A 14,144-nucleotide genomic window follows, 5' to 3' on the forward strand; every position below is an offset into this window, starting at 1 on the left:
GTGCTCCATCCAAATTTTATTCGGGAAGCTGCAGGCATCAAACTCAAAGTCCCCAAAGTGCCAGGGGGACATGCAGGGGGTCAAGTCAGAAATGGGGTGAAGGGAGGACAAGGGGAGTTGCCAGAATTCCTGGGATACCCAGGTGAGCTGGGACACCTCCAGAGGGAAAGAGAACTTGGCTTTGGGAGGGGAGGAGGTGGGGATGGTGCTGTGGCTCTGGGCTGGGAGCAGGGTGGGTTCATCCTCGGTGGGTCCTGGGGTCCCCTCTGCTCCGGGCAGAGGCGGCTCTGTGGTGTGGGGATGTGCAGGGCAAGGAAGGGATGGCCGCAGTTAATCCTTGTAGTTTTTGGTGAGGAACTGGGTCGAGGCCACGGGGTGGCCCAGATGAAAATCGTCCACAAAGTCCTTCAAGTCCCAGGTGCCTGGGGAGAGAGGAAAAGGGGGTGAGCAGGGCTGGAGGAGGGCTGGAGAGGGGAGCAGCCTTGTGCTCTGCCCCAAACCACATCCTGCACACCCCAGGAGGCCCCAGGGACAGCGAGAAGTCACAGGGACCCCAGCTCTGATCGTCCTAGGGGTACCTAGGCTCCTCTCCTGCCCCCTGACCTTTGGAGCAAACCCTCCTACGGCTTCCTACGAGCCCACCCCGGGGGTGGCCTGGCTGGAAATCCCCCTGGGGATTCACAGGAGATCCCCCCGTCCCCCTCACTGGCATTCACTGAGCTGCTGCTCCCCCGGCTGCTGGAGCCGAGGGGGTTCCTCATTGCTGACCCTCCTCCCCCGCTGCCTGCCCTGACCCCAGCATCCCGGAGCTCTGGGGGCAGCTTCTGCTGGATCCAGCTGTGGTTTTTCCCACGTGGGCGGCAGGGAAACCCTCTCCAGGTCGAAGGGCCCGAGGGATTCCCTCATACCCGGCCCTTGCGGGGCAGAAATCCCCCTGTGCCCTGCCAGGGTCGGGCACCGAGCCTGTGTCTGGCTGGCGGCTGCCGGAGCATCCTGCTCGGACCGGGGGGGGGCTTTCCCTGGCAGCCAAACAGCTCACGCTGCCCCTCCTTGTGGGCCACCGGGGAAAGGGGCCCGCTGTTTATCTGAAACCTGTCCTCTCCTCTTCCTGGCTGCTCTTTAATGTCACGCGGCAGCCCGGCAGCCTTTATCTGCTGCCACATCTCAGCCCCGACTGGAGCACAGCGTCCCCTTTGCTCTTGCAAAAGTGCTGAGCAAAACCTGAGCTGCTGCATCACCTCCGCGGGGTGGTGATGGCTCGGGGAGCTGGTGGAGCTCCCACCTGCTCCCCACCTCGGGCTCGGAGCTCCAAAAAAAGCTCTGGAGATTCTCGTGGTGACGGCGCCGCACCCTGTGACCTCGCGGAGCTGCGGGAGGCCGCGGCTGGGACGCTCCAGGGCCAGGGAAGGAGCTCACAGGACGCTCAGGAAGAACCTGCATCCCACATTCCACCTGGGATGAGATGCTGGAATGCACCAGGCTGCTACTGGAGGCTCCCAGGTGTCCCCTGCCACCCTCCGAGGACACAAACCAAGCTGAGAGCAAGGACTGTCCCACCATCCTGCACGGGGGTCACGGCCAGCCGGCACCCAGAGCCACGGGCCCCAAATTCCACCTCGGCAGCTCCTCACTTGGGGGTCTCAGCCCAACCCCCTCCGTGCTGGGGGTCCCGATGAAGGTGGCACCAGGGGAAGGAGCCTCGGGGGGGCCTCTCCCGCTGCGCCTGCAGCCTTTGCCGGGTGGGTGCCTTTCATCCGGAGGCTTTCAAAGCGCTGGGAAAACCCCACGGGAGAGCTGCCGGTGCCCCGCGGGGCCGGGGTGAGAGCGAGACGCGGCACCCCCGACTCCCAGGGGTGCCGGAGCTGTCACTGATGTTCGCGGAGCCTCCGGAGAGGCGCGGATGAAAGGAGCCGGGGGAGGCAGAGCCTCTGCGGGGCTGCAGGAGCCGGCCCCGGCCCTCGCCCTGCTCGTGGGGCCGGGGTTTTTCCTGACCTACTTTCCTACCTGCCCTGGCACCAGTAGTGCCCAGGGAAAACCCCGGGGCAGCCGCGGGTGTGGCAAAGGGGCGATGCACCGGGGGGTGCCAGGTTTGGGGCGCCGGGTCCCCCTACAGCAAATCCAACCCCTCGGGCGCATCCCCAAAGCGGGTGCCCCATCCCAGCGTGACCAACTCCCGGCACAGGGCGACATCCCTGTGCCAGCCATCCCAAATCACCCCAGCTGGCTCCCAAGGCTGGGGACTGTGAGTCACTGGGATCACGGAGCCGGGAAAGGAGCGGGGGGCCGGCCGGGGAGCCGAGGTCGCGGTGCCGCTGTCCCCTCTCCCTGCCACAACAATACGGCGTTTCATCCGTGGCTTGGTCCGTTTTCAAGCTCATTTCCCAAAGGATTAAATCATCCCACTTGGCTCTTATCTGCGCACCCGCCGGAGGAAGAGGAGTGCCCGCTGACACCCACACGTGCCCGGCCGCCTGAGCCCGGAGCACCCGATGGGGAAACTGAGGCACGAGGCAACCGCTGGGCTCGGGGAGCTCGGCATCCCTCTGATCCCACAGGTTTCCCAGCGCTGCCGTTGTCTCCTGCCCACCCCCCAAACGCCGGTCCCCTCCTCCCCCGGCCCCCGGCTGTAATTTATCAGCCTCATCGGCGGCAATGTTCTCCTGATGGGAGCCCTGATGCTTCTCTGCCAAGATTAATGATGTCCCAGCGGAGGTGGGCGGGAGGCCGGCAGCTGCTTTGGTCACCATTAAGTGACACCCGGGGACTTGGGCCGGCACCGTGCTCTCCCCGCAGCCCTTTGCCGCCTCCCGTCCCGGCCGCAGCCTTTCCCTCCCCGCCGGGGCCCAGTCCAACCCGATTTTCCAGCTGGGTGGATCGGATTGGAGGCGCACAAGGTCGGCTCATGAGTCAATGCCGCGGCCCCGATCCGGAGCTGGAGCTGGAGGAGGGATGGAGCCAAAGGCTGGCCGGGCTCATCCCTGTCCCTGCTCCCCAAGGGACTTGTTGCTTCCCGGAGGCAAAATTTCTGGGAGGAAAAAAAAAAATCCATTCCCTGTTGTAAAACATCTTTCCAGGGCAGGAGGGGCTTTGGGAATGCTGGAGCCTCTCCCCAGCTTGCTGGAGCTTATGGGAAAAGGTGGAAGCAGAGGGATGAACTCAGGTGCAATTAATCCTCAAGATTTTGTGCTAATTAATGATCCCCCTCGATGAAAGCTGTGGGGGAACTTTAATTCCCCAGCTCCGCAGCCGGGGTCTGGTGGGTGCCCGAATTCCCCCAGCTGTGGAATTTCCCGTGGATCAGAGTGCCGCCACCTCGGGATGCGACGGTGGCTGTGACATTTCACAGACCACAAATTATTATCTTGCATCTCCCCAAAACACAACCACGGCTTGTAACACTCCTGGCTGCGAGGGAAGTGGGGTGAGTGGCAGGAAGAGACACCCCAAACGTCCCCACCTTTGGTACTGAGCGGGGACAGAGCTGCTGCTTGGTGACAGTTCAGTGGCACGGCCAAAAATTGAAGTGAATCAGACTCCAGAGGAGAAACTGAGGCTCTGAGTTATTTGCCCGAGGTCGCATAGAGCCGGCTGGTGCTGGGATTGATCAGAAACACTCACGGGGAAGGATCGGGGTGGTTTTTTTTCCCTGATGAAACAAGATTTTTGCTCAAGAGCCTCCCTGGAGAAACACCTCGGCCGTAAACTGATTTCCACATTGTCACAAGCGACAGGGGGACGTGTCCAGGTCCTGCAGCCCTTCCAGCACCCGACCTGTGCCCGTCAGTGCCATCCCAACCAGGACATCCCCGCGGGAGGGTGGAAATGTCCCCGTTCCCTTTGAGCTGCTGGCGCTGCACAGCCAGACAAGGAGGGAGAAGGAACAGGGATTTGTTTTCCACGCTCGCCGTTGCCCCTCGCGTTTTAAATTCCCAGGGATCTTTTCCAGGAGCAGGGACAGGCGACGCGGGCAGGTCCTGGTTTAGTGCCCTCTTCTGGAGGCTCCGGCCGAGCCACTGCCATCCCGCCTGGCACTGTCACCTCCCCCGGCTCGGCCACGCTTGGCCCGGGACCTCGCCTGGCCTGGCCTCCAGAACACATCCCGTGCCAGCAGGGAATTTTTCTGAGAGCTGAACAGAAACGCTCTGGTGGGGCTCAGCTCTGCCAGGGGAGGAGCTGCCAGAGGGAGGAATGCCCAGCACAGGGATGCACACTGAGGCTGGACACATCCCGAGGCTGGGATGGGCCAGCGCCACTCCCTGTGCCCGGTCAGGGCTGGTGATGATGGGCATCCCCAGCCTCGGTGAGACAGAGATGTCGCTGTCACCAGATGTAGGACGGAGTAAGAACAGCAAGAAGGGGTTCATTTCAGGCCAAATAAGATGGGAAATTCTGAGCAAGGATGCAAACTGTGCCTGCGGCATCGCCGGAAGAACCTGCATCGCTTCTACTGCAGGAGAGGAGCAAGGCAGAGCCCGGGCTGGGTTCTCATCCGTGATCCTTTGGGATTGGGGTCACCCCCTCCTTGTTCCCACCTTCTGCCAAAGGTGTCTGCTCCTCTCCCCCGTGCACTGCCTTTGCACCATAGGGCTGGATGCACCCAATCCATCGGCGTTCATCCCACTGCCTTGGGGATGGATTTATTTAAAACCCTCGAGACACCAAAATCTCAGCCTTTGGCAGCTTTTAGGGCTCATTCCTTGGGAATAAAGATGAGGGGCTGGATCCAGCAGCATCCCCCGGCCAGGCCAAGGATGTGATGCAGCAGTGAAATGGTTAAAAAGAACCTTCAACCAACTCCTTAAACATGAGCCCCTGCCAGACCCTCACAGCTGCCTGACAAATGATGCTCAGGCATCGGATCCTGCAGAAAAATATCCAAAATATCCGCTGGGTCTTTCCCAGGAAGTGCGGGAAGGGCTGGGAAACACAGATGGGATGGGGACAGCGGCAGCTGGGGAATGCCTGGCCACCCCCGCCCTGGGGACAGCGGAGTGCTGCGGGACCTTCCCCGGGGGTGACATCTGGGGGGGTTGGAGCTGCGTATCCTGCTAGAAAGAGGATTTATCTGGAAAAAGCTCCTTGGTGGGTGTCTCTGCGTCCCTTCTTGGCTCCGGGATGCTGCGGTGGGAATGTGGGGACAACACGGAGCCCCCTCCTCCGGGCAGGAATGAGGGGCTGGCAGGGGGGTGACATCAGCGGTGTCATTAAGAAGCGGAGCTAATGAGCCAGAAAACAAAGCCAAGGGCAGGGAGAACCCGCAGGGAGACTCGTGGCAGCCTCATCCCGCTCCGGCCATGGGATGAGCACCACGGCTCAGTGCCAGGGAGGGGGGGCAGGGGCTGTCCGAGAGCCCCCCCGGAGGCAGCCCCCACTCCGGGCCGGGCGCTGTGCGTTACCAGGCACGGGGTGAGTCAGGCAGCGCAGCCCAGACGCACCGACCTGACCTGCCCGTCGAGCCCTGCTCATGTGGTCCCAGCTGGGAAAGTTTTGAAATTTCCCTTGTGGAGGCCACGTGAGCCACAGAGCCCCGAGTTCCAGGCAGGGCAGGGAGGAGCCCACGCTTGGCACTGGGCACGATGGATCCCTGCCCGTGCCGGGGGTCCTGCAGGCTGCCCCGTGCCCCAGCAAGGAGCAGCAGGAACCCTTGGCATTTTGGGGGTCTCGGCTGCTCCATCCCTTCTGTGAAAGGTTTTGGGAGGAGCTGGGAGTTGGCGGGCGTTGTGTCAGCCCGGTTTGAGCAATCCCTTGCTAAACCTTCTCCGCGGCTGATCCTTATCCGCCTGCTCCGAGGTGCCGGTGATGCAACTCCCGCGGCTCGGGCTGGGGGGGATGTGCCAGCAAGGGCTGCATTTCACAGCCCACATCTCTCCCTGCTTCCGATCCCGCTAGCCAGGCCGTTACCAGACGTTTTCCAAGGGTTTCTGCTGCCTGGCGAGGATTTAACACCTCACCCACGTCCCCTGTAAAGATCCCTTTGCACCGAGCGGGCATCCCCAGCCTGCCAGAGCACGCAGCATCATCCACAGCCCTGGAAAAGGCCCTCGGGGCGGGGATCGAGGACTCGGCGGGTCCTTACCCAGCGACTCCTGCTCCTCGGAGCTCAGGGAGATGGTCTGGTGTGTCGGCTGCCGGTACAGGCGGAACTGGTAGCGGTGGTAGCCGCTGTAGCGCGAGGGCTTGGGCCGGCTGTAATCTGAGATGCAGAAGAGAAGGGCTGAGTGTCCCTCTGAGCTGAAACTCCCGCCAGAACCTGTTATCCACCACCCTCCTCCAGGCCGAGATCAGCTCTCCCACGCAGCTCCCTGCGCTGTGACCCCTCACCGCGCATCAGCTCAGGTGTTCCACCAAAACAGCCCCTCACCACATCCTGGACCACCCTGACCTCTCCTCCATCCCCCTTCCCACATCTGCACCCTCCCTGCTGGGGTGCAGCCTCCCCTGGGCAGGGGAGACCAACCTGAGACCCCCCCAGCCCCCCACCAGGGCACAGCCAGCACCCCTTGGGCTGCCCCAGGGGGGTCTTGGGGCCCACCCTCTGCTCCAGGCTGGGAGGGAGCAGTGCACATCTGCCCAGATGTGGGGCCTGCAGCTGGCTCAGGGCATGTCCAGCTGCTGAGAACAGAGGTTGTCCCTGGGAAAGGGAAATCCATGGGATGCACAGCAGAGCCACCCCTCGGTCTCCATCAGGGACAGGGAGGATGTGACACCAAGGGACAAGAGGCTGAAGCTCTGCCAGGACTCAGTCACCTGCAGCCAGGTGAGCCCCCAGCCCCTCTCCCCTGGGGTGTGACCTCCCTGGGCCACGTCTGGCCCATTTTGAACTGAAAGTCTTTGTTCCTGCAACATCACAGGAGTTGTTGGGATCCACACACTTTTATCTTGTGTTTTTCTTTTGGGTTTTATCCCTCCCCCCTCTTTTTGCACTGGTTTGGAGCCTTTCCAACCGCTGGGGAGTTTTTAAACCACTTTTGCCTCTAGAAAAAAATTAGAGAAAAAGTGGCTCCTATTTCAGACAGTGCCCAGCTGTGCCCTAGGGAGCTCCTTGTGTCCCCCCCTTGTGTCCCTCCCTCATGTCCTGGTGTGCCCACCCCAGCCAGCACTGCCACCCCCTTGTCCCAGCTGGCTGAGACCCCATCCCCTCATCTGGGGTCTGCACTCACCTGTCAGGACCTTCCCTTTGATCTTCCCAACCCTCAGATCCGAACCCTGAAAGGACAAAAAGAGGGAGGTTAAGTGAAACTGGCATCCTCAGGAGAAAGATGGGGGGATGGACCCCTCCTGCCCCCACAGCTGTGCCCACTTCTCCCCAGGGATTCCTTTTCCAACGTCTGGTGTGTTTTCCTTGTAAAGAGAATTTTCTCCAGGTGGGTGGGAAGGAGCGTGCCAGGGCTTTTCTTTGGCTATCTGGGATTTAGGGGCTCAATCCACAATGCCTTGGCACACAGGTGACACTGCTGTCACCCGCACACAGAGACCATCCACGGTCTGGAGATCCAGGCCAGGGATCCAGGCTGTGGCACACTGGGAAAACCACCATAATTCCATTAAAAGCCTCGGTGCTGCTTGGCACACCAGCATTTGGGAGAGTTGGCCCATTCCAGGTGGGATTGTGATGATTTCCAGCAGCATTCCCATGGCAAAGCTTTGGCTTTGCTCTCAATAAACTCCTGCTCACAGAGCTTGTCCCACCAGAGGCTCGGCTCCCCATCCCCACACTGGGATGCTTCCCGGGAGTGGGGAGCCTTTCCTGGGACACCGAGCATCCTGTGGGACTGCGTGGATGGCAAAGGGACAATAACAGGAGCTGCACCCACATCCTGGCCCAGCACATCCCACCTCACCCCTGACCTGCTGTGCTATTCCCAGCCATTCCCAACCTCCCAGCACTCGTAAATCCTCTCCTACGGCACCCGTTATTCCAGTCCTGCCCACACACGCTCCGCTGCCAGGGCTCCTCTGTCCTAACCTGCCCTGGGAGTTATTATCCCAAAAAAAAAAAAAGCCTTAGATAACTCCCAGCAAAAGTGCACGTGGGGAACAGGGTTCAGTGCCTCGGCTCCCCGCAATCAAAGCTTCCCTTTCCCTCCAAAGGAAACTGCTCTGCACTGAGTCACGGCCGGTGACAGCCTCCTGCCAGCTGCCCCTGGCACACCAAAGGTCACCGGGGAGCCAAGAGCTCCCTCAGATCCTTGGATATTGGCTCCCCAACACTGGCTTGCCACCTTGGCAGCTGTAGCCAAAACATCCCGGTGACAGGGAGGTGATGAGTAAGGATTTGGGCAGGTTTGGGTGCCTGGGATCACAGCGGGAGGGGAAGGCGCGGCGCAGGATGTGAGGGGAGAAGCATCCAGGGGTGCTGGAGGGGACACACGGGGTCGTGGGGCTGCTGTGGCCCTGTCCAGATGTGCCAACCCGTGCCATCCAGATGTGCCAACCGGCGCCATCCAGATGCGCACACCGGCTCCAGGCAGATGCTCGGCAGCGCCCATCCAGATGTGCCCCACCAGCCCACCCACACGGGCTCGCGCCTCCTCTGCCCAGATGTGCAGACGTGCGCGAGCCCTCCAGCTGTGCCTGCTCCCCCAGATGTGTCGCTGCCGCTGCCCGGCGTGGGGAAGCTGCCGGCGCATCCCGAGCTCATCCCGAGCTCGCCGTGCGGCCGGGCCGGCTGCCAGCCCCAGCTCTTCAAAGGCACGGACTGCGGGTTTCTCTCTGCTCCTGGCAGGAACTCTCCCGTGCGGGGACCGCGCTGCTATTCCTGGCTTTGCCAGGGGCTTATCGGGACAGGCCGGGCCTCCTCCCTGCTTCCCTGCCCGCTGATGTGGGCTGCCTCCTCGCCTCGAGATGCTGCGGGTTCCTCGCTAGCCCCGGGCATGGGAGAGTCAAAGGATAAAGCTCCTTTTAAAGAGGCAAGAACAGGAAGAGGGCGGGAGGGAGAAAGTCGGGATGAGCACTCCAACCCCTGCCTTTTCTTTTCTTTAATAGTAAACAGCTATCCTGGGAGCAAGGAGCAAGCTCTGGGCACGGCTGCCGGGATACGGGAGGGATTGGAGACGTGGGGTGTGACGCCCTGTGACATTTTCTCCTTGTTTTTTGCTCAGGGAATGGTTTGTCGGAGGAATAACCCCCCCCCCCCCAAGCCACTTTCCCCTTTGCTGGCACGCCGGTGAGGGCGAGGGGAGCATCACACTCCGGCAGCTCCCAAAGATCCCTGCCACGAGCCGAGCTAATGGACACTGATGAGCTGCTGCGTTTATTAATGCCCTTTTATGAGAGCATTAATAGTTCCTAATGACACCATTTGAGCTTCCCAGCCTTTTATCTCCTCTTTCTCTCTTTCCCCTGCCGAGGACACGGTGTAGGAGGTGGAATTAGATATTCCCACCCTCCGGTCTGTGGCGGGTGGTGTTGAGAGCTGGTGGGGCACGGGATGCTCGTGCAGAGACCTGGGAAGCCTAAAAAATCCGTGCCACACAGTTCAAGCCCCAGGAGCTCCTCTCCACGATCTTTTCCTTGGCCAAAGGAGTGGGGAATTTTATCCCTGCCATTTCTGGTGCCCTGGGCACCGAGAGAGGCTCCCTGGGAGCTCACGGCCAGCCCTTGCTGCTGCCTGCACGTCGCAGCCGAGGGTGGGGGGAATAAATAAATAAACACAAATAAATTAAAGGCAGTGAGTCACCTTGTGTTTTCCTCTTGATCTTTTTGTTTTCTTTTCACCCCCTCCCCTTTCTTCCCCCTCTCCAGAACGTGTCTGATCCCATCGGAGAGGAGGGGAAAGGGATGGGTGGCGAGCTCTCGCCAGCGATTCGCCCGGGCGAGGACGGAGGGTTTATGGAAAGTGGGTGTGGGAATCGGCACAATCGCTGGCAGGGGACCAGGACAAACAGATGACGGATGGGACCCGGGGAAGTGCAGCCGAGCAGGGCTGGGCTGCTCCTGCCTCGCCGGGAGCGCGTCCCAACCTGGCCCCGGGGACCTCGGGACACCGAGGGGGGGCTCAGCCAGGTGCGGGGGCTGCATCCCATGGGAAGCAGCGAGGGGCCGGCCCGGCATTAACCAACAATTATCTGAGGGGGAAGCTGATCCCAAACACCCGGGGTTCCTCCCGCACTGCTCCTCACGAGCAGGAGTTTGATGGGGCCGAGTGGCTTCAAAGCCGGCCCAGTGGGAGCCCAGATTTGTTCTCCTCAATTCCTGTGATCTTTGGAATGAGGTCAGGATGGAGGAATTGGCTCAGCGAGTGCAGGGGAGCATCCCGGGAAGGGTAGAGCCGCTGGGATGGCAACCCAGTTCCCTGCGAGGCTGGAACGGGGAATAAAAGGATGAGGTGCTAATTGCAGGTGGATCTGGATCTGTTCCACCGTGTCCTTGCAGAGGAAGGTGAAGGTTTTGGGGTTTCCTCCTCCCCACCAAAGCCAGCAGCAGTGGGGAGGACCACTCCTCCCCCAGCTCCCAGAAACGTCCAGGCTCGTCCTGCTTTCCAACAAAAAGCATGTGAGCAAAGAGCCGATCCAAGAGCAACTCTCCCTCCAATTATCCCCGCGCGCAGGGAGGCCAGGAGAGAGCAGGGCAGGGCCCGGCCAGCTCCCAGCACTCCCAGACTCTGGCATTTCCCAGCTCAGCTGCCTGTTTGAGCAGCAGCTCGCTTCCAGTGGGATCCTGGTGCTGGATCTGGGGCGTGGGATGCTCCCAAGGGGCTCCGGCTCTCGCCCACGCCACCCCGACCCTCTCGCTCTCAGCCCAGCCTTGCTTTTCCCGTCACCGTCAAGCCGGGGTTTGGTGCCTGAAGGAGCCTGTCAGCCCCGACCCTGCGAGTCCTTTTGTGATGAGAAATGTCACATCCCATTATGCCAGCCTTGCTGTGCTGCTGGATTGTCGTGGGCTCTCCGTCGGGAAAGAAATTGGGAGCAAGAGGAAAAAATACCGAGAAACACAGAAACAGTTTTCATGCAAGAACCAGGATGGGAGAGTCACCTTCCAGCCTGGATGGGAAAGGCTTCCTTGGGAACGGCCTCTCCTGCCTGCTCTATTGCTCCAAAGTGTTTTGACAGCATTCCCAGGGCAGGGATGAGACCCCACAGAGGGTGGATCCCATCACACCCCAGATCCAGAGAAACCTCCCCTTCCTGCTGGAACCAGCCCAGCTTTCCCAAGCCCAAACCTTCTCCTCAGCCTCCTGCTCTGGTGCTTCCCCGCAGCCCCAGTTTTTCCTGGATCCTGGGATGACTCAGGGCCCTAGCTTTGTGCTTGGAGCTGGTTTCACTCTCCGGGCACAGCTGGAGACGTGGCCAGACCATCCCGGGCCTGAGGCAGGAATGATTCCCAGAATTTCCCTGCAGCCCACGTCTCCATCCAAACTTCCCACCTGGATCCTCACTGCCCAGACACTTTGTAAGGAACAGGAGTCAATCCTCTCTCCAGAGTCTCCTGCTTCTCTCACAGGCTCCAGGAATGCCCAGTCCAGCCCTGTGCTCCCCAGGGAGGGTGGGATATATGGAATCACCCCATCTCCAGCTGCCAACCCCCTTACCCAGAGCCCATTATTTTAATTTATTACATTTTACATTAATGCAATTTCACCATTCCAAGCGGTATTTGACTTGTTCCCCGTCAGTCTGCACCTGAAAAAATTGATAAACCACCGTGATCTGAGCCACATCCACGCAGACAAAAAGTGGAGAAGGTACTTTTCCTTCTACAGGGGACTTCTTTTCAGGGCAGGTCCACAACGTCAGGAAAGCTAAACCTGGGTGGGTTGGATTTGTCTGTTTAGGGACTGACACAGCCACAAGCACCAAAACTGGGTGATTTTAACCCCAAAATCGTGCCAGGACACCCCATCCCAGCAGGCACTGACCAACACTGACTGCACACCCTCATCCCAAAAAACTCTCTGAGGCTCGTCACAACTCCTGGGAAAATTTGCTGGGGGTCCCCAAGGAGCAGGAGGGCTCCCCTTGTCACCCTTGGGAGGCTCAGGTGGGAGCAGACCCAGGGGTGTCACAGCTCCAACAGGGATCTGAAGAGCCTCTCCCACTTTTCCAGGGTCTGAGCTCCAAGGATTTACCCCTACAGCCTGTAGGATCCTTAGGCAGCTCTTGGCACAGACATTTTTCTAGCTCACGATAAATGGGGAAGGCGACCATAAAAATATATTAAAAAATAAATATTGGGCACGGTTGTAATTTAAATGCAGCTTTGTCTGATCCACCCTAACGCCGCAGGGGAGGACGTGCCACGGGTTATTAACTGAGCAAAATAAACATAAATCACCTCTGTGCCTGGCTTTTGCAAGGTTTTCTTAATCTAGAAATAAAACCCTGCACTCCATAACCCCAACCATCCCTGGCAGGGACCTTCCCAGGCTCCTGCCTCCCTCCTGGCAGCCCGAGGATGGCATTCCCAGTGCCAGCAGCTCCCCAGTGCAAAGAGGGAGGCTCTGCTGGGTGCATTTCCAGGGAGAGACAGATCCCTGCCCGGCTCAGGCGTAGCTGGCACGGCTGCTGTGCCCATCTGCACCTTTCCTGCAGGATATAGGTGAGGGGTCCGAGCCAGCGGGGCGGAGGCTGTGATGACACCGGGAGGGTTTTGAAACCTCAGACAAAACATTTGTGTTGGAAAAGGAGAGGGATTTTGTTGGCTTTTTTTTTTTTTTTTTTTTTTTTTTTAATATATATATAAAACACCTGCAGGATTGTGGAGGCAGCTGGGGGTGGGAATGGGATGCAGGATGCTGGGCTCCCTTCCCAAAAGTGCAGCTGAGCTGCTGTGGGAGGGCACGGGAGATGTGGCTTTGCCAGGACACTCCTGGCATGGGCCGGAGCGCTGGATTTGGGAGTCGAGGCCCGTGGCTTTGCCAAGAAACTTCATGGAGGAGTTTCCCTGCTACCCTTTCCTCTGCACCCCTGCAGGGAAGCACCAGGGGTTTGTTGAAGTGAGGAAATTGAGTAAGATGGAGGTTGAATAAAATCAGAGTGGAATAAAATGAAGGTTGAACAAATGATGGCTGAATAAAATGACGGTGGAATCAAATGAAAGTTGTATAAAATGATGGTTGAACAATTGATGGTCGCACCAGGGTGTGGAGAGGGTCGTGCACTCCCTGCTTGCCATGCTCTGGAGCCCGGGCAGTCGGGGGGTGGCTGCACCCCAAAGCCCCTCTCGGGGAGCGCCGCGATCGCGTCCTGCACGGTCACACCCCGGCTCCCGGCCCCTGGGCCTCTGCTGCAAAGCCGGGATGATAAATGAGGGATGCGATTGCTAAGAACAACAGGGATGTTGATAGCAACCCCAGGGGTGTGTTAGGAAGCTGCGTGGATGCCGGGCTCGGCGCTGGCTGCCTTTAACAGCCCCACGGTGTCGCAATTCCGGGCGAGCTCCCGGCAGAGCTGGCTGCTGGATGAATCACCCTGACCCACTGGCCCGGGGCTGGCCCGGCCAAGGGAGGGCTGGGGTGGGATTTGTCTGGCTCAGGATCCGGCCAGGATCCCCCTGGAGCATCCTCCTCCTCCTTCTCCTCAGTGGGATGCTGCTCTGCTGGGGTGGGAAGTGGTGCCGGATGTGGAGGAGGAGGAGGAGGGGATGAGGAAGGCTCAGGCACAAGGAGGAGGGCACTTTGTGCCCCTCAGTGTGATGGTGGCACTGCTCAAATGCCACTTGCAACACCCAGGCGTGAGACCACGCCTGCATTTGGTGCCCTGGGCTTTGTCACCAGCCCAGCCCTTCCCAGGAGCTCCACCAGGATCTCCCTTCATCCACCCCATGATTTGGGCTCCCTCGGTGCTCCCCCATCACCTCCCATTCTGATGGGACATCCCCAAAATGCCGCAGAGCTCCCAGGAAAGGTGAACTACAAGAGGTGTCCACAAAGCCCCTGAGATTCCAGCAGGAGGAACAAGCTTGACCTGGCCAGAAAAAAAGGGCTGGTTAAGACTGGAAAGGTCTTTTCCATCCCATTCCTTGAGAATGGAAAACTTGCTCGCCCTGTGTGCGTGTAGCTTTAAGATGAGTTTGCTTTTCCAGCAGCAGATTTCCGGAGGATTCTTGGAGAAACACCAAATTTTGCCTAATTCCGTCATTTAAAGGCCCGTAGCCCGAATTCTGTGTGGATGAGAGCGGAGCCTGCACTGGAACCGTCCCTTGGG

General features: G+C 59.7%; 1 protein-coding gene across 2 annotated transcripts in view; it reads right to left on the minus strand.

The window, feature by feature from the left end:
- Positions 1-240: 240 nt before the first annotated feature.
- PEBP4 (phosphatidylethanolamine binding protein 4) overlaps positions 241-14,144 on the minus strand; it is a 76,044-nt gene continuing 62,140 nt past the window's right edge. For both annotated transcript variants that reach the window (XM_053966694.1, XM_053966693.1), the window contains 3 exons: positions 7,161-7,206; positions 6,077-6,193; positions 241-422 (listed from right to left, as the gene is read on the minus strand). In XM_053966694.1, coding sequence (XP_053822669.1) covers positions 331-422; positions 6,077-6,193; positions 7,161-7,206 — 255 coding nt within the window. In that variant the 3' untranslated portion in view covers positions 241-330. The remainder of the gene's footprint in view (positions 423-6,076; positions 6,194-7,160; positions 7,207-14,144) is intronic.

The sequence above is a fragment of the Vidua chalybeata genome, chromosome 28, assembly GCF_026979565.1.
Source record: "Vidua chalybeata isolate OUT-0048 chromosome 28, bVidCha1 merged haplotype, whole genome shotgun sequence".
Taxonomy (NCBI): Eukaryota; Metazoa; Chordata; class Aves; order Passeriformes; family Viduidae; genus Vidua; species Vidua chalybeata.